The sequence below is a fragment of the Natrix helvetica genome, assembly GCF_964273705.1.
Source record: "Natrix helvetica genome assembly, chromosome: 2".
NCBI lineage: Eukaryota > Metazoa > Chordata > Lepidosauria > Squamata > Natricidae > Natrix > Natrix helvetica.
The window spans coordinates 207,736,719-207,756,670 of NC_138552.1; the positions used below are offsets into that span (position 1 = coordinate 207,736,719).

The 19,952-nt window shown below is 43.4% G+C and overlaps 1 protein-coding gene across 1 annotated transcript in view; it reads right to left on the reverse strand.

The window, feature by feature from the left end:
* SYNE1 (spectrin repeat containing nuclear envelope protein 1) overlaps positions 1-19,952 on the reverse strand; it is a 325,193-nt gene that overhangs the window by 232,309 nt on the left and 72,932 nt on the right. Inside the window, exons 13-16 of the mRNA XM_081943908.1 lie at positions 14,092-14,204; positions 13,335-13,503; positions 8,180-8,276; positions 6,544-6,746 (exon numbers count right to left, since the gene is read on the reverse strand). Of these exons, the coding sequence (XP_081800034.1) occupies positions 6,544-6,746; positions 8,180-8,276; positions 13,335-13,503; positions 14,092-14,204 (582 nt within the window). The remainder of the gene's footprint in view (positions 1-6,543; positions 6,747-8,179; positions 8,277-13,334; positions 13,504-14,091; positions 14,205-19,952) is intronic.

A 19,952-nucleotide genomic window follows, 5' to 3' on the forward strand; every position in this document is an offset into this window, starting at 1 on the left:
CCAAGTTCCCCTTATCAGAAGCATGCAATAATCACTCTATCCTTTATGCAAATTATTTCTCAGGAAATTAAACCACCTTTTCTGCTGTGGCCCCCAGGCTATGGAATTTTCTCCTCACCAACATGAAATATAAATAAAAGAAATATGTCACCTTCTCATTTGCATGGATACTCTCAGTTTACAGATGTTGCAAACAATGTTAACTATTCTGCATTTCCTATTTATGTACACCTGTGTGTCAACCTTTTAAGGACCAGGGACCAGTTCCGTGGAGAGAGGTTTTTCCATGGACCAAAGGGGTGTGTGGTTTATGGATGGATCATTCCTTATTTACATGGCCTTGTTTCTGGCATGCCATGGACAGTGCTGGTCCATGTCCTGGGGGTTGGGGAACCTTGAGGTATAACTCAGCAATGCATCTTCTGTTATATTGAGCAGGGGCACTTCTCCCTGCTTCTACAAAAAAACCTCTTCTTCATTTACAGGCAAAAAGAAATAGGCATTTGGAACGTAACGCAACAGGTTTTTTTCTAAGATGGGATCCCTGCCAATTTGTCTTAAAGATCTAATGAAAGCCCTTTAAAGTCTTGTCTGATGCTTCTGAATGTCAATAATTCTAGCTACTAAGGTCACTGGATATGGGTCACGGTGGCTCAGTGGCTAAGATGCTAAGCTTGTCAATCAGAAAAGTCAGCAGTTCGGTGGTTCAAATCCCTAGCTCTAGGTAACAGAGTGAGCTCCCGTTACTTGTCCCAGCTTCTGCCAACTTACTTGTAAAAATGCAAGTAGAAAAATAGGGACCACCTTTGGTGGGAAGGTAACAGTGTTCCATGTGACTTCAGCATTTAGTCATGTTGGTACATGACCACGGAGAGGTCTTCGGACAGCACTGGCTCTTTGGCTTTGAAAAGGAGATGAGCACTGCCCCCTAGAGTCAGGAACGACTAGCACATGTGCAAGGGAAACATTTACATTACCTTTTAGGGTCACTAGTGAGAAATAGTGAGAGGTGACATATAGCAATATTTATCGGAGCACAAGTTGCATATACCTTCCCTAAATGCTTTGAGTCTAAGATACTTTAACAACTATATCTCCTATATAAAAAAGTGCTAAAATGTATGATATTATCAAGTGGGTTTGCTTCATTTTATACCAGAAACTGGGCATGAAGACAGGTTTTTTTTTTCAGTCTGATTTTTAGCATATGGGCGAAAGGCCGAGGCTTGGAGAAAAAGAAGCAAGGAATGGCATGCTGCGGGTCCCTTCGGCCAATTATTCTGCTTGTGGGGTCCAGGAGAAAGGCCTTCTCTGCCGCTGCACATGCTCTCTGGAACATCTTTTCTCTGAATGTGAAGTTGGCTCCAACATTTCATCATGGCCTACAGGACTGGCTCTGCAAGTTAGCTTGAGGCCCCAGTGGGGGAGCATCATAGTGGAGGTGATTAGTTAACAACAGATTCCACCTCCCCCCCCCTTATTATCCACTCTCCCAATTTGTAATTGGATTGTAACATTTGTCCTGGTGGCACAATGGTTAGAATGTAGTACTACATTACTATAGGCTCACTGCTCACTCCAGGAGTTCGATCCTGATCAGCTGAAAGTTGACTCAGCCTTCCATCCTTCCAACGTCAGTTAAGTTGAGGACCTACATTGTTAGGGGCAATAAGCTGTGTGTGTGTGTGTGTGTGTGTGTGTGTGTGTGTCTTTTATGACTGTAAGCCACCCAGGAGGAGCTTCCTGGAGCAATGGCGGTCTGCCTGAGAGCTCCTTAGACCCGCGAGCTCTTTTAAGGGAGCAGGGGTGCTGCCGGCCCCCCTTTTACACCATGGGGGCCAGGTGTCCAATAAACAGTCACCCTGGGTTTTTCTATGACCCAAGGGGGGTCTCCCAGGGTGGTGTGAAGATCTGGAAATAGCTCGGAGAGCGGACTGGGGAGCTGCCGAGGAGAGACGCCGCCCAGGAATGCCGTTTGAGTTGGAGGAGTTGAATTTGCCGTTCTGGGAGCGGAGAGGTACGGAGGAGCTCGGGAGAATGGCAAAAGGAGGAGAAACGGCATCCGGAGCGTGCGGGGGTGTGTTATTGTCGCTTTGGAGGCTTGTGGCTTGGAGCGAGCCGAAAAGCCGAACGCCAAATCCCCCTGGCCTACAGCAGACTGGAGAGATGTGGGAGATGTGGGAGATGCTGGAGGTCGAGTTGGGAGGACTGGAGGTTGATTGGATTGGACAGGACTAGAGCAGGAAGGACTGGAGGCCGGTAGGAGCGGCGTTGGGGCTTGAAATGGCTGGAGTGCTTAGAACATGGATGCAGGCCTAGGCAAGACTTGAATGCCGAAGGCCGGTAGGAGAAGGGCAGCGTTTCAGGAGGCCGCCTGGAGGCCGGGGGGGAGGCTTGCTGGAACTGGCAGGCTTGTTGGGAACTGGCAGGAGGTTTAACATCAGACTTGGCAGGAGAGCTTCTTCCCCTGCCAGCCACCTCCTTGACTGTTCCGTTTATTCCCCCCCCCTGCTGACTTTTGGACTAACAGCTGCCCCTGCTTTTCATCCGTGCGCGCCTGGAGGTTTTTACCGCCCTATTTTCATCTGACTGACCATCTGCCCCTCCCCATTATCAAGCAAAAATCCATCTACCCCTCGCCATCCACCACTGACCACCTACTAGCCCCCACTTAGTGACCGGCACTTGACCATCTTATTATCATCATTACCCCCCCTTCATCTTGGACTGGATGACTTTTTATACTGATACCCGGCTGTTACAATTTTACTGGACTATGGCATACGATCATACCATCTGCAGCACAGAGCCTAGGCCCTAATGAACTTTTAACAGCATATGTATTCCAGGCTAGACCTTATCCTACTGCGGGAATCCCCCCTCTCGCAGGTGTGGCCCTCCGCCCTTTCTAGGGCCCACCTTGATGACGGATTTCTTAATCCCGAGAGGTGGAGGAAGCGGAGACTTAGGGGGTTTTTAGTGAAATGTTTTTTAAATTCTTTTAGGGGTTTAGGGGTTGGGGGGGTGGGCCAGATCAGGAGCGATGACGGAGCCAGGTCACCAGGCGGGGTCTTGAGCAGAAGGAGCAGAGAGGAGGAGGGGGGAGAGGATATCATTCCCATACAGGGCTTCGTGATTCCAACAGTCGTAGGGAGGGGCAGATACGAGGACAGACTAACAACCCGTAGTCGGTTGGGAGACCGTGGGTGCTGGTTACACCCGGTCGCTTGTACCAACCCCTGCGTTCTAGGTGGTCAGGATCTGCAGGCCCAGGGCCTGAGGCTGTTGTTATGCAATGCGAGGTCCGTTGTCAATAAGGCCCCCCTCATTCACGATCTGATTTTGGAGGGGGAGCCGGACCTCGCGGGAATAACGGAAACCTGGTTGGGCCACGAGGGAGGGTTACCCCTCGTGGAAATGTGCCCACCAGGTTACCAAGCATTTCACCAGCCCCGGGCCCGGGGAAGGGGCGGTGGGGTAGCAGTGATTATCCGGGAGGATTTAGAGCCGAGGGAGTCCACTGTGCTACAGACGTCCGGATGTGAATCCCTGGTTGTGAAATGGGGCCCTAGGAGGCAGATGGGCTTGCTGATAGTATACCTGGCTCCCCGCCATACATCAGCGACCCTGCCTGAGCTCCTCGAGCTGATCTCATCGGTGGCGGTTGAGACCCCCAAACTTTTAGTGATGGGGGATTTTAACCTGCCGTCGGTGGGAGAAGCATCAGAGGGGGCTCGGGAGTTCATGGCTTCCATGATAGCCATGGACCTGACTCAAATGATTCAGGGCCCGACACACGAGGGAGGTCACACCTTGGACCTTGTTTTTGTCTCTCGCCAGTGGTTGAGTGATCTGGGAGGAGTGAATTTAACCATCACTCCTCTGTCATGGTCAGATCACTCACTCCTCCGTCTTGACTTCCCTGGTGCTACTCCCCGCTGCGGGGAGGCGGAACCGGAGAACACTAGATGGTTCCGCCCCAGGCGCTTGATGGAACCAGACAGGTTCCAGACGGAGCTTGGGCCACCTCCTGCAGCCCTGACCCGCCCTCGGGTAGAGGACCTGGTGGCCGCGTGGAATAATGCGACTACCGGGGCCTTGAACCGGGTGGCGCCTTTGCGGCCTCTCCGGCGGCAACGATCCACCCTGGCCCCTTGGTTTACCGAGGAGCTAAGGGTGATGAAGCGCCGCAAGAGATGCCTAGAGAGTCGTTGGAGATCCTCCCGAACCAAACTTGACCGAGCACAGGTACGAGCCCATTTAAGGACGTACCTAGTGGCATTGAGAACGGCCAAACGTCAATATTGTGCCGCTCTCATTGCATCCGCAGAGAACCGCCCTGCCGCCCTGTTTCGGGTGTCCCGCTCTCTTCTGTTTCAGAGGCCACGGGAGGCCCCTTTACAGGGCAGGGCAGAGGAGTTTGGGAAATACCTGCAGGATAAAGTCGCTCAAATCCGGAAGGATTGGGTCCCCTTCAGTGGCCCAGTCGAGACGCCAGTGGCGAGTCTTGAGAAACCTTTTTGGGAGGAGTTTGACTTGGTTGTCATCGAGGATTTGGACAGATTGCGTGGGCGACTGCGACCTACCACATGTTTGTTGGACCCGTGTCCCTCCTGGCTTGTACTGGCATCCTGGGAGGTTACACGCGACTGGCTCCTGGACCTAGTGAACGCTTCGTTGGGTGAGGGGTCTCTCCCGGCCGCCTTGAAAGAGGCGGTGGTGAGACCCTTGCTCAAGAAGCCTTCCCTGGACCCTATGGAGCTGGTCAATTATCGTCCTGTCTCCAACCTTCCCTTTTTGGCGAAGGTTGTGGAGAGTGTGGTGGCTTCTCAGTTTCCACGACATCTGGAGGAGAATGATTATCTAGACCCGCGCCAGTCCGGCTTTCGCCCTGGGCACAGCACTGAGACGGCCTTGGTCGCGTTGGTAGATGATCTCTGGAGGGCCAGAGATAGGGGCTGTTCCTCTATCCTGGTCCTATTAGACCTCTCGGCGGCTTTTGATACCATCGACCATGGTATCCTGTTGCACCGACTGGAGGGGTTGGGGATCCGGGGCACCGTCTTGCGGTGGTTCGGCTCCTACCTCTCCGGCAGGACGCAACGTGTGTTGGCAGGAGAGCAGAGGTCGACCCTAAGCCCCCTCATCTGTGGGGTGCCACAGGGGTCGGTCCTCTCGCCACTCCTGTTCAACACATACATGAAGCCGCTGGGTGAGATCATCCGTGGTTTTGGGGTGGGATACCACCTGTACGCTGATGATACTCAGCTGTACATTTCCACCCCGAACCACCCCAACGAGGCCGTCGAAGTGATGTCCCGGTGTGTGGAAGCCGTACGGGTCTGGATGGATGACAACCGACTCAGGCTCAACCCTTCCAAGACGGAGTGGCTGTGGGTTCCGGCTCCCCGGTTCAACCAGATAATTCCATCTCTGGCCATTGGGGGCATTCAACTCGCCCCCGTGGAGCGGGCGCGCAATTTGGGAGTCCTCCTGGATGCCAAGCTGTCCATGGATGAACATGTGACAGCCGTGGCCAGGGGGGCGTTCCATCAGGTTCGCCTGGTGCGCCAATTGCGCCCCCTATTGGACCGGGACGCTCTACGCACAGTCACCCTTGCGCTGGTGACGTCTCGCCTGGACTACTGTAACGCTCTCTACATGGGGCTTCCCTTGAAATGCACTCGGAGACTACAGTTGGTCCAGAATGCGGCCGCGCGGGTGATTATGGGGAGCACCAGGTACTCCCATGTGACACCACACCTGCGCGAGCTGCACTGGCTTCCTGTGGTCTATCGAGTGCGTTTCAAGGTTTTGATTACGATCTTTAAAGCGCTCCATGGCTCAGGACCTAGTTACCTGCGGGACCGTATTCTGCCCCATACATCCCTACGACCTATTCGCTCGCACAGAGAGGGACTTCTCCAGGTGCCGTCCACTAGACAATGCCATGGGGCGGCGCCTAGGAGCAGAGCCTTCTCTGTGGCGGGCCCAGCCCTGTGGAATGACCTCCCACCGGATATTAGGACCACTACAGACCTCCGCTCCTTCCGTGTTAAGCTCAAGACCCACCTTTTTCAAATATCTGGCCTGGCCCAACCATAACTTCGTTACGCTCCTGAGGGGTTTTTTAATTTAGCAATTTTATTTAGGGGATTTTAAACTGTGTTTTAACTGTGTTTTTAGCTGTGTTTATTGTCTTTCACTTACAAGTCTACTCTCCTCCATGCACAAATGTAATTGCCCTTGTTTTTTCGTATGTATGTGTGTCCTATGTGTATTTTATCCTTTTGATTGTACGCCGCCCCGAGTCCTTTGGGAGAGGGTTGCGGCTAATCAAATAAAATTTGATTTGATTTGAGAATTACCCTGTGGTAAGATGGGCAGCCAATACATTTTATAAACAAATAAAGAAAATAGTGGTAGTCATATTTCAGAAGTAGAAGCTTAGTGGGTTATGTTGACACAGCTAAAGTCTCTCAGTTCAACCTATTGCCACAGTTCTTGCATATAAATCTAACAAATACATGGTAGGGTACTTACCTTTTTAGCATGTTCAGGTTGATTCAACATTTTTTCAGCATCTTCCAGCCAGGCCTGCAGAATGGCGACTGTATTGCTATATCGATCCCAGTTAGAAATGACTTCTTCTAACATACTCCGAACACTTCTCACTTCAACTGACAAGTGCCTCCACTGTGTTGTTGTATCATTCATGAACTTTGTAATGTTCTCTATTTCTTCCGCTGAAATAGAGCACTGAGGCTTTAACATAAATCTTGCATCAAATGAAAATCCCAATATAAAATAACATTAAGAACAAACAAGCTCTAATAGTAATACAATCTTAGCACAAATAATTAGTACAAGTACAGCTTCATGAATGTTATTTTAGTGACTCTTTTACTTAAGTCAGGCAACATTGACATCATCCCTAACCATACAGTGATTGTGAGACTACAGTGAAGCTAACTGGCAGTAGCTTACTTATTGCTGATAAATGTACCATCTTTACTATTAAATGTAATCTTAAAACAAAGAAACAAAAGTGTGTCTTTAGTTACATTACACACACACACACACACACACTTCTTCAGTGATCAATATTGATCTCCAAGGGTCAATGGGAATATCCAAAGGTTTGATGTTATTATTACTAATTTATTAATTTTCATATAATAAACACTTGAGGATTGATCAACAATCTAAAATTTCATGAAGGAGTCAATGAGCTGAAGAATTTGGAGATCCCTGACATGCATGCATAGATATTTAAGCATAGCAGCACCTTACTGCTGCCCTGTGGAATATTGGGGAAACAAAGTCCACTGTGATTAAGCATTCCTCCTAGATTATAAGGGGCCTTAGTACCTAAGTACACAGTGCATTGTATTGGAAAGCCACTTTGCCAAGTGAATTGCCATGGGAAAAGTTCTAAAGGAGCTAAAATATCTGCAGCCAGAAGGTTTGGCATGGCTACTCCAAATGTTTTCTCTGGTTGCCTTCACACATCATTTACTTCACTGATGGCCCAAATGGAGGAGTTATCTGTGCAAGGGTACATCTGCAAAGATAACTGGGATAGTCAGTTTTGACAGTGTAGAGCAACTGTGATGAGTCTTCAGGGACACCCACTGGTTTAACATGTCATAAAGTAAAGCCAATCCATTTTGCAAAGAAAGCCTTTTAAATGCTTTGACAATCTATAGGGTTCTTTCCCAGCCTGAAGTAGAGCATTTGTGGCTGAAATGATTTGACTCATTGCAGAGCTGGGATGAAGAACATGGGCTTCATACCCTAAAAAGATGGTTGCAGGTGATCAAATAAGAAAACAGGAAACAGAATAAGCAAACTTTTGAAGTGGAAATTAGATTAATATTGAAATCAATGTTGATACACATCATAAAAAACTACATGAAACCTAAATATTTTTAACGTAATTGGGGCATTAGTACGACATTCGGATATGTATCCTAGCATGGTTAGAAATTCCACATCCATACAAAAGAATGTTAGAAAATGTTTACCACGTTAGAAAAGGATCATTGCTCTGAAATGTCTTCATGTCCTCTGCTCTCAAACACATGGCTTCCAATTTTGTCATTTTTCAAATTGCTTAGCAACAGCTCTACTTGATCTAGCAATAAGAATAATGCTGAACAAATAGACTTCTACTTACGTGAGCCATTAGCATTGGCGTACGACTCAGCTGCTTTTTTCAAGATCTGGTATGTAATTTCATACTGCTCAAAAAATTTGTTGTTTTCTATGACAGTCTGAAAAAGGAGAAGAAAAATGAAATCTCCAATAAGATAAGAAAATTGCCTTTAAAAAGCCTACTATATCTATTTAGCTTTTATTACAGGTTCATCTTCCAGATCTTTTTTTTAAAAAAAACTTTATTATATATATATTAAACTTTTTATAAATTTTATCTTTCACTTTCAATGCTCACAAAAGACAAATTAGCCAGACTGATACAGATACAAAATCAAAAAAGTTGTTATGAAGCCAGAAAAATCACAGAAAAGAAAAGAATATCCAGGAGTGGTGGAGGAGGATGGTAACAAATCTATAAACCTACAAAAAGGACGAGTCACTTATTCTAATTCTATTGGACCACTTCAATTAGTTCATCCTTTCTCCATTTAGCAGCTGCATTCCATTCCAACAACTTTGTTGTTAAGCAAAATGGTTGCTAAGTGAACATACGACTGAGAGAAAGAGACAGAGAAAACTGATGTTATGTAGATCACTGGTTAAAGGTAAAAGTTCCCTTCACACATATGTGCTAGTCATTCCCAACTCTAGGGGTCAGCGCTCATTTCCATTTCAAAGCTAAAGAGCCAGCGCCATGGTCATGTGGCCGGCATGACTAAATGCTGAAGGTGCACGGAACGCTGTTACCTTCCCACTAAAGGTGGTCCCTATTTTTCTACTTGCATTTTTACATGCTTTTGAACTGCTAGGTTGGCAGAAGCTGGGACAAGTAACGGGAGCTCACTCCGTTACATGACGCTAGGGATTCGAACCGCCAAACTGCTGACCTTTCTGATCGACAAACTCAGCATAGCCACTGAGCCACAGCGTCCCTTTGACTGGTTGCTGTGATCTTATTCAGATAAATGAAACTTTGCTCTCTCAGTGTCCTGTGTGTGACCCTTTTTTTGCCTCTCACAGGGTGGAGAGGTTGCTTAAGATATCTTTTCTTGGGCTGCTTTTCTCTGCAACACAGCACTTCCTTAAAAAGACCTAACCAAATTTCATAAACTCAGCTCTGTGACTTTAATTAGTGGATTAGAACCCTCCTGCCAGCTCCCATTGCAGCCTGAAACTAACCAGATATTAATCAGTTTCACACGGAACCAGTTATCAGGCAGAAAAAAATTAGTTTTAAAATGCAGCATTGTTTAGAAAATGAATTTTTTTTTATCCTGATATCTGTGAATGGTTGCTAGCTAAAGTAGTTGCTAAATGAGAAGCAGTTGAGAAGATTCCTGTGCATAGATTTTTAGCAATAAATCAGTTAAACTGAACCTTCATACTTTCCACACCTGACATCCTCTTACAGCTCTTTTTCTTAAACCCTCATACAAAAGCTAATCAAAGCATATGAGCCTGCATCTTAAGTCCTTCTCTTTCCAAAAGTTCCACAGCTCCAAACTTTTCCCCTTCCCACCAGCTCATTTAGTAGTGAAAGAAGGTTGTTAGTAGCATGCAGTCTAATTTATGTAATATGTGGTTTATTCCTAAGGCCACAGGAGGGCGAGAGCTTAACCTAAGAAACAGTTTTCACACTTGTTTTGTGCACTTTTAAACCATACTGACACAAATAAACATTAATATAAAGATATTTTAAATCAATCTGAAATATTTATTTTTAATACCTAAATCAGTTGCAACAATAAGAAAATAAAATTAACCTTTTCCCTTGAATACACTTGGCAAAAAGTTCAAAGCAAGCTGAAGGTTGTGATAAAACAATGCATACTTTGTGGCCAGAATAAGATTTATGGAGTTCTTCAGCATTCATTTCTTTGAACAAACATGGTCCTGCTTTGTAACAGATTAACCTTATCTGATTTGGAAAACTCTCGATATCAACATAAACTTTAGTAATCATAGATGATTAAATAATTTGTTATTATTCACCATGACACTGCAGCTCTGTCACCTACTTATGTCAGACAGTTCTTGAAAAATATGCAATGATTACAATTTTGCATTAAAATATCCCAAAATTAACAGGCAAAAATATTAGTGAAAATATCTATTAGCAATGAGAAAGCACTAAAGGAAAATTTAATTACTACTGTATGATTAATAGGAGAATGTCACAATAATATATGACTTTTAACGGTCCAACAAGCTATTTTTTTAAACTGATGTGTGAGATCTCTAAAATATTAATCATACAATTCTGAAAAGCAATCTTTCTAATTTCTCTATATGTACTGTATATGCATGAGAAGAATATTTCTTTGTTTTATATTCTGTTAAACATTTAGTTTTGCACCTTGAAAAACCAGGAGCCCATGAATTCAGCCCATAGCAGGAGACAGACTGGAGCCTAATAGATTTCTGGATTTTCTTCCTTCTTTCCATTCTTATAATTACGTTTTATCTGATACAGTAAAATGTTCTAGAGAACTTGAAAAGTTGCATACTCTTTAATATTGCCTAGATTAAGACACTACACAACTGTGTCTTTGGGAATTATATTACCTGCTGCTTTAAAGAAGAACAGAATAGAGTTAGAAGGGACCTTGGAAGTCTTCTGATCCAACCCTCTGCTCAGACAGGAAAACTCTATACCATTTCAGACAACCTCTTCTTGAAAACATACAGGGTTGGCACATACTGTCATACAAAAGAGCTAATAACTAATTGAAGATTTAAATGGTTTCAGTCCATTTAGAAGGCCAATTGAATGGACCAAGTAAGTATAAATAAACTTACTCCTAAGCAAGTTTTTAGTTCGTGTTAGTTCAAGTAAGCGCTCAGCAAAATCAGTGGAAATTAAATTGTTTGCTATCCTGCTACTTTACCTAACTTATGATGGATGGCATTCAACATATGGAGCAGTTACCATACTGGAAGATGAGGCATACCAGACATGTAATGTCATCTTTTGCAAAGGTTGAGCTAGTTAAGTACTTTCTGCACTGACTGACAACAGCTAATTAAATTTTAAGAAAAGAGTACAGGTGGTCCTTGACTTATGACAACAATTGGGACTAGAATTTCCATTGCTAAGAAAGATGGTAAAGTAAGTAAAGTAAAGTTAAAGAAAGTAAGGTTCTACACTTAGGCAAGAAAAACAAAATACACAGGTACAGTATATGTGGTACCTTGCTCAATAGTAGTAACTGTGAGAGGGATCTTAGAATCCTAGTGGACAACCATTTAAATATGAGCCAGAAATATGTAGCAGCTGCCAAAAAAAGCCAATACAGTCCTTGGCTGCATAAACAGAGGGATAGAGTCAAGATCACATGAAGTATTAATACCACTTTATAATGCCTTGGTAAGGCCACACTTGGAATACTACATCCAGTTTTGGTCACCACAATGTAAAAAAGATGTGGAGAGTCTAAAAAAAAGAGTGCAGAGAAGAGCAACAAAGATGATTAGGGGACTGGAGACTAAAACATATGAAGAACGGTTGCAGGAACTGGGTATGTCTAGTTTAATGAAAAGAAGGACTAGGGGGGACATGATAGCAGTGTTCCAATATCTCAGGGGCTGCCACAAATTAGAGGGAGTCAAGCTATTCTCTAAAGCATCTGAGGGAAGAGCAAGAAGCAATGAGTGGGAAACTAATCAAGGAGAGAAGCAACTAAAGAACTGAGGAAAAATTTCCTGACAATTAGAACAATTAATCAGTGGAAAACTTGCCTCCAGAAGCTGTGAATGCTCCAACACTGGAAGTTTTTAAGAAGAGATTGGATAACCATTTGTCTGAAGTGGTGTAGGGTTACCTGCCTGAGCAGTGGGTTGGACTAGAAGAACTCTGAGGCCCCTTCCAACTCTGTTATTCTATGTCATTGTGTTTTTTTTCCCCTTACATGGTTGTTAAGTGAGTTGCGCCCAATTTTATGGTCTTTTTTGTCATAGTTATCACACAAAACATTGCAGTTAATAAGTGAATCACAGAGTTGTTAAACAAATCTAGCTTTCCCCATTGACTTTTTCCATTTCTGAAGCTGACTGGGGAAGAATGCAAATGGCAATCACATAATGCTGGCATGCTGGAGGCATAAATACATGCCAGTTGCCAAGCATCGGAATTCTCATTACGTGACCACAGAGCTACTGCAACCATTGTAAATGTGAGGATCAGTTGAAAGTCACTTCTTTAAATACTTTAATTACTTCAAACAGTTGCTCAACGAATAGTTATAAATCAAGGTATAGTTGCATTTTCCAGTTCTATTAGATGATGTTGCAGAATGAAGAAAGACCTTCTGTATGTAAAAGAAGTACAGGTAGTTCTCGAGTTACAGCCACAATTGAACCCAAAATTCATGGTGCTAAGTAAAACATTTCAAAGTGAGTTTGCCCCTTTTCTTGCCACAGTTGTTAAGTGAATTTGCAGTTATGAAGTTAGTAACACAGCTGTTAAGTGAATTTGGATTCCCCCTTGACTTTGCGTGTCAGAAGGCGCAAAAGCTGATCACATGACCCTGCAACATTCATAAATACGAACCAGTTGCCAATCATCTGAATTCTGATCATGTGACCATGGGGATGCTGCAATGGTTGTAAGTGTGAAAAACAGTCATAAGTCACTTTTTTTCAGTACTGTTGTAACTTTGAATGGTCACTAAATGAACTGCGGTAAGTTGAGGACTATCTGTATTTACCATCAAGTTTGAGACCCAATCTCCAAAAGAATTAATAGCATGTTATGCAAAATCCTGATAAATTCTGAAGTTACTTGTCCTTCCAACCCTTCCTTAAAGGGTTCAGGTTACTCTAAACTGAACCCTCTTCCAAGGCAATAAGAACAGAATTAACACACACACACATACAGACACACACAAATTTAAATATTGTTGCTGAGTGACCAGCTCTGTTCTAGGGAATGTGATCTATCTGCAACGTGTTTCATGTCCTTGCCTGCATGATAAAAATATGTGTGTGCCTTGACTCATCACGATGTGGGAAGCTTCATGCCCACCTATTTCCTTACAGTTCTGCCCTGTTTAAAATCAATCCAGGAGTATAATTGGGAAAAAATAACACTATACTATCACATTAGCTGTTCGTGTTTTTTGGTTCATATATTTTCTTTCTTAAAATTGCACATTCAGAAACCATGGTAAACTTGCCATATAATTCTGAAGAAGCAGCTCAACCGAATCTCTTCTTCCATATTTGATAATCCATGATTTTAATTTTGATTCAGCCAGGACCAAGAGTGACAGCAAGCGGTACTTCAGTTCCAAGAACTCCATTTTCAGCAGATGGAGATCAGATGAAGAGGCAACAAAATTAAACCTAGACATGAATTACCCCATCGTTAAACACAGAAACACACAATGAGCAAAAAAATTACAATTCATGCTGCAAAGCTGACATTAAAAGACATTAAATGTTGAATTTTCCTTATTCTGTAGCCAGCTCTTTAAATAACCAAAAGTAAACTAGTTGAGTAGGTTTATAAAGTGAAGAAAGGTATGAATCACTGTTCAGTTCTAAGCACATTCACACAGAATGAAAAACGTATTATATAGAGCTTGTTTTCCAGTAAAGACACTGAAAAGAATTGTGAACTATTTTTTTTATTAAGCAGTGATTTCCTTCTCTCAGCTTCCATAAACATTTCCCAATGATGTTGTTACACAATGATTTGCTTTCTGTTAGGTGGCAAACAACAACAAACAGCTGTATTGCATTTTCAAAATGTATAGCTTATTTACTATCAAGTATTTTTTTTCTCAATCATGTCAGTGACCAGGAAAGATTATTACAGTGTGGAACACTTGTTTCATCTGCTATTTAAAAAAAAACCCCTTTAACAGAAAACCCTTTTAACAGAAATGAACACTTTATGACTGCAACATTCAAGAATGAATCCGGACTTACCTTTCAGCCATATCATCAAGCTGCTCTAACGGAATAGGGACTCCATTGACAGACTGAGCTCGGCGGATTTCCTGGAATGTCCTTTTGTACCCATCTACATTTTTAAGCATATCCTAATTTGGATATTTTTTTTTTTTAAAGAGAGAGAGAAAAATAAAAGGTTCACAGCTGGCAGTTTTAAGGAGTGTAATTTTTAAAGCTGCACTGATGACTCAATATATGAAACCGTTTGTTCAGGCTGCCACACTTATGGGTGAAGGGAAAGCATTTATAGCAGCTTGAGCTTCTTCAGAACAAAAGTGCTTTTTGAGATATTATGCTGCTCCCTGGTAATTCTGGCTTATTATAGATCAAACAATCAGGGCATTTGTCTAAAGCATTTAGAAAATGTGTTGCTTACTACCCCCAATCAATCCATTTACCTATCAGTTATGAACCCTATTTCAGCTATTGCACAATGTACATGGAGCATGCACCCACAGTAATATTTCCTTCTTAAAAATCCTTAGAGTCAAATCTTTTAGAGTCACTGCAGCTTTAATGCATAGTGAACTCAGGAACACGGACTGACTGAATTCTGTAATCTACTCAGAAGTCACTGTATCTTCTAAATCGTGCATTTGGTAAAATATAAACCAGAATAAGCCTAACATTAGGGGTTTTTTTCCCCTGCAGTATCTAAGCAACAGTACTTAGTGAGAGTTATTTATTAAAATAAATTACTAGTAATCATCAGATAAGAAATATTCTTAATAAGGATGTTTTTAGAAGCGGCAATTTAATTAGACTAGCAACAAGGTGACACAAATAGGTAAGTTTCTGTTTTGAACCTGCTATGATTGTATATGAATTGACATATACTTCCATACCGTGAACACTGGAGATTTTTTTTAAAAGATCGCTGTTCTACTATCTACTGTCAGTCCAGTTCCAACTCTGAATGCAATTAAAAATGAAAAAGTAATTCTCTAGTTAAAATTTAGAACATTCTTTATGCATTTATCATATATATATACACACACATACACACACACACACACACACACACACACTGTGAGTGTGTGTGTGTGTGTTCCAGCATAACCCTGGAGTGCCTCAAACAATTTCAACCAAACTTGGTATACAAATGACTTACTCTCTGGAAACAAATACTATGGGGTAAGATACCCCTAACACCCCTCTGGGTGTGTGTTTTGTTACGATACAGCCTGTTGTGGCTTAAAATGGCTTATACTGTACTGCTGTAAAATGGATTCTACTGTACAGTGCAATGGAGTTTCCATGGTAATGGCTTCAGAGTACTCCACAAGGGGGCTCCCTCTGGTAAGGGGGAAAATCCAACATTAGAAATTACGTTTGGTCCGGACATTTCCCCCCTATAAATAAATACCCGGGCAATGCCAGGTTATCGGCTAGTTCTGAATAAAGGGTCAAGTAGACTTCTCTGGCACTGCACGTGAGGGAGGGAATATATGTGTTTGTCATTCACAGACAGTTACATAGCTGGTGCATTCACATGTCTGTGAATTTTAACTTTCTGGCTGATGGACACTCAAACAGCAAAGCATAAAACAGGAGGTTAGATCACCAATCAGCACATAGGATGCACACCTCCGCACAATGTGTTATTGGGATTTGGAAGGTGTTTGCATTGGCTCCTCTGCAAACATCTGCAATGCATGCTTACCCATCCATCCTTTCATAGCGTAAGTATGTGACGACCGCTATGGGCCATTGCAAGCAATTCTAAATCAGCCTTAAAACAGGTTAATAATATTGTAAAAGAACTATCCTACCACACAATGAAAAGCACTATCACTTGTCTGAAACTAATAAAATCTACAAAAGCATGAGGTCAACTTGTCCAAACTTCGGGGCAAATGGATCATTAATTAAGTACATATTTTGAGACCGTACACAATGCATTATTTATGCAACCTTCCTTCAGTTTCATTGATTTTTTTTAACCTCTTGCATAAGGAGCCAGAAAAGAAGGCAACAATATTCTATGTCTTTCCAAAAATGTATTCAACCATATCAACAATTAATACCACTATTTATAAATCTGAAATCCCAGAGCAGCACAGAAAACTTGATTAGAAGAGAGAAAATATATTAAAAAATAACTTTCCTTCTCCTGTATTCTCTTCACAGAAGCTTCTATTACATCAAATTCAACTGTAGAATGGTTCTAATTTACATCAAAGGGGTGGGGTGAAGTGCGGAGACAGTGTTTTTGCTCCACTGAGAATAAAAAGGTGACACTATTCATCTCTGCAGATGGGTACTATATGTCACTTCATTTGCTCATCCACTCTTTCTTCAGAGTTCAAAGATATAAAGTAAAGCTCTCTAGAAGCAGGGGAATACATTGTTTGGGGAAGCAGCTTTACTTGAAGTATTGTTTTTTTAAAACTTATTCTTACTGAGCAATAGAAAACCTGTGCCCTACTGGGTCATGGTTTCAGAGATATTACCTTACTTAAACAGAGAAACAAGATGACCAAGGACAGGTGAAAAAGCATTGGAAGCAGGAGCAACTTTTGACTTTCTGCTGCTTCCCATTAAACTTCCTTCCTTCGTTCCTTCCTCCCTTCCATCCATCCATCCGAATAGAACTGGAAGGGACCTTGGAGGTCTTCTAGTGGCCCAACCGATGCTCAAGCAGGAGACCCTATACCATTTCAGACAAGTGACTGTCCAGTCTCTTATTAAAAACCTCCGGGTCACCCACAACTTCTGAAGGCAAGCAGTTCCACTGGTTAATTATCCTCACTGTTAAGAAGTTTCTCCTTAACTCCAGGTTGCTTCTCTCCCTGATTAGTTTCCATCCATTGTTTCTTGTCCTGCCCCTCTGGATCTTTGGAAAATCAGTTGACCCCCTCCTCTTTGGGGCAACCTCTCAAATACTGGAATACTACTATCATGTCCCCCACTGGTCATTCTTTTCTCTAGGCTAGCCAAACCCAACTCCTGCAACCGTTCATATATTTTAGTCTCCATGCCTTTAATCATCTTAGTTGCTCTTCTTTGCACTTTTTCCAAAGTCTTCCTTCCTTCCCCTTCCCCTTTCTCTTTCCAGCAGGCAGGTAACTGATAGCTACTGGATAAGAGAGATAGCAAAATTGGCTGGGACAAAAATCTTAAAAATTAAGACCATATGATTACATGACCAAAGGAGCAGCACAACAGCAGCCAATAGCAATGAAACAACCACAATTTTCACAAATTTCATTACCTCATGAGACATGAGTCCTGGATTTTGGACACATTCTGCAAATTAGCCCATTTGAGGTACCTAAGTTCAAAATTTCTAGCCCTATAATGCAAATATGATCTTTTTCCTCTTCATAAAATATAAGTTGTATGTGTTTAGTCAGAACCAGAATACTAGCCATTATTGTAGTCCTCAATGGAACTGCATCTACATGGAGGGAAGTATGCAGTGGAGTACCCCAAGGCTCTGTTCTAGGCCCAGTACTCTTCAACATCTTCATCAATGATTTGGATGAGGGGATAAATGGGGAAGTTATAAAATTTGCAGGTGACACCAAGCTGGCAGGAATAGCCAACACTCCAGAAGATAGGCTAAAGATACAGAAGGATCCAATGTTCCCTCTAATTTTTTTTCAATGTGAGCAGAAAAGTATAGTGTTTGAGCGGCACATTTTCATGCCTGAGCACATGAATTTTTTTCACAGATGTCACCTAAGACAACAACGAAATCAGTATTATTTGAAACTCAAAGTTATGTTTCTTCAAGGTACCCGCTTAATTAAAAGTGTTATATAATATTAGTATCACTTAACAACGCTCCTGCTTAGCAACCAAAATGTTGGCTCAGAAACTCTGGCATTTGAAGCACGCAAGTCTTAAAGCTGTCAAGTTACAAGACCCTTGCATCCCTAACCCTTTAGAAAAAAAAAACCAGGGGTCTTCAAACCTGACAGCTTTAAGACTTGTGGACTTCAACTCCCAGAATTCCTCCTCTAGTCGTGTTGGCTCAGGAACTCTAGCATTGAAGCACGCAAGTCTTAAAGCTGTCAAGTTACAAGACCCTTGCACCCCTAACCCTTTAGAAAAAAAACCCAGGGGTCTTCAAACTTGACAGCTTTAAGACTTGTGGACTTCAACTCCCAGAATTCCTCCTCCAGTCATGTTGGTTCAGGAACTCTGGCATTGAAGCACACAAGTCTTAAAGCTGTCAAGTTACAAGACCCTTGCACCTCTAACCCTTTAGAAAAAAACCACAGGGGTCTTCAAACTTGACAGCTTTAAGACTTGTGGACTTCAACTCCCAGAATTCCTCCTCCAGTCATGTTGCAGCAACAGATCTGCATGGATCTGCTCCATCTTTGGTTTCTTCATCATGGGCAGGGCTGCTGCTGAAGATGCCGACGAGCCCCCGCCGCCACCAGAATAACTGCTGCCACCACCACCACCTCCTCCTCCTCCTCCAATAGCACCACCACATTTGCTGCCCGGCGCTGCGGCTGAGGTGAAGCAGGCAAAGGTCCAGCTGGCGCCCCCACCCATGGCAGCGATGCCTCCCCTTCGCTCGGAGCACTTGAGCTCAGCCCCACGTTACCCCTGCCCCCTCCTCATCCACAGTGCTTTTGAGGAGCCATGAGGCCTTTTTTTCCTCTGCTCCCATCCCCTCCGTTGCCTTCCTACTGGCTCCCGCAGCCTCATGGCTCCTCAAAAGCACGGCGGAGGAGGAGGGGGCAGGGGTGACATGGGGCTCAGCTCAGGTGCTCCGAGCGGAAGGGGAGGCACCGCTGCCATGCGCGGGAATGCCGGCTAGAGCTTTGGCGGCTTCACCTCAGCCGCAGCGCCGGGTGGCAAATCCGGCAGTGCTGTTAGAGGAGGAGGAGGTGGCAGCACTTATTCCGGTGGCGGCGTGGGCTTTGGGGCTTCACAACTACCGTCAGTCGCCCCATGCTCATTAAAACAACTACAGGGAGGTCCTTTGCGGGTGGCCAGTTCTAGCCGCCTGCAAAGGACCTTCCCAGCTTCCGGAGCCTGTGGCAGTAGAAATCACTGCGCGGCAGTTGAAAACTGCTGCGCTGTGTTTTCTTGCCATGTGCGCAGCCGTGCATCTTAGAGGGAACATTGGAAGGATGTTGACAGATTTGAACATTGGGCACTATCTAATAAAATGAAATTCAATGGTGAAAAAAGTAAGGTTCTACAATTAGGCAAGAAAAACGCAATGCACAGGTACAGTATAGGTGGTACCCTACTCAACAGTAGTAACTGTGAAAGGGATCTTAGAATCCTAGTGGTCAACCATTTAAATATGAGCCAGCAGTGTGCAGCAGCTGCCAAAAAGAGCCAACACAGTTCTTGGCTACATAAACAGGGGGATGCAAGCAAGACAATGTGAAGTGTTAATACCACTTTATAATGCCTTGGTAAGGCCACACTTAGAATACTGCATTCAGCTTTGGTCGCCACAATGTACAAAAGATGTGGAGACTCTAGAAAGAGTGCAGAGAAGATGATGATTAGGGGACTGGAAGCTAAAACATATAAAGAATGGTTGCAGGAACTGGGTATCTCTAGTTTAATGAAAAGAGGGACTAGGGGAGACATGATAGCAATGTTCCCAAATCTCAGGGGTTGCCACAAAGAAGAGGAAGTCAAACTATTTTCCAAAGCACCTGAGGGTAGAATAAGAAGCAATGGGTGGAAACTAATCAAGGAGAGAAGCAATTTAGAACTGAGGAGAAATTTCCTGACAGTTAGAATAATTAATCAGTGGAACAGCTTGCCTCCATAAGTTGTGAATGCTCCAACACTGGAAGCTCTTAAGAAGACATTGGATAACCATTTGTCTGAAATGGTGTAGGGTTACCTGC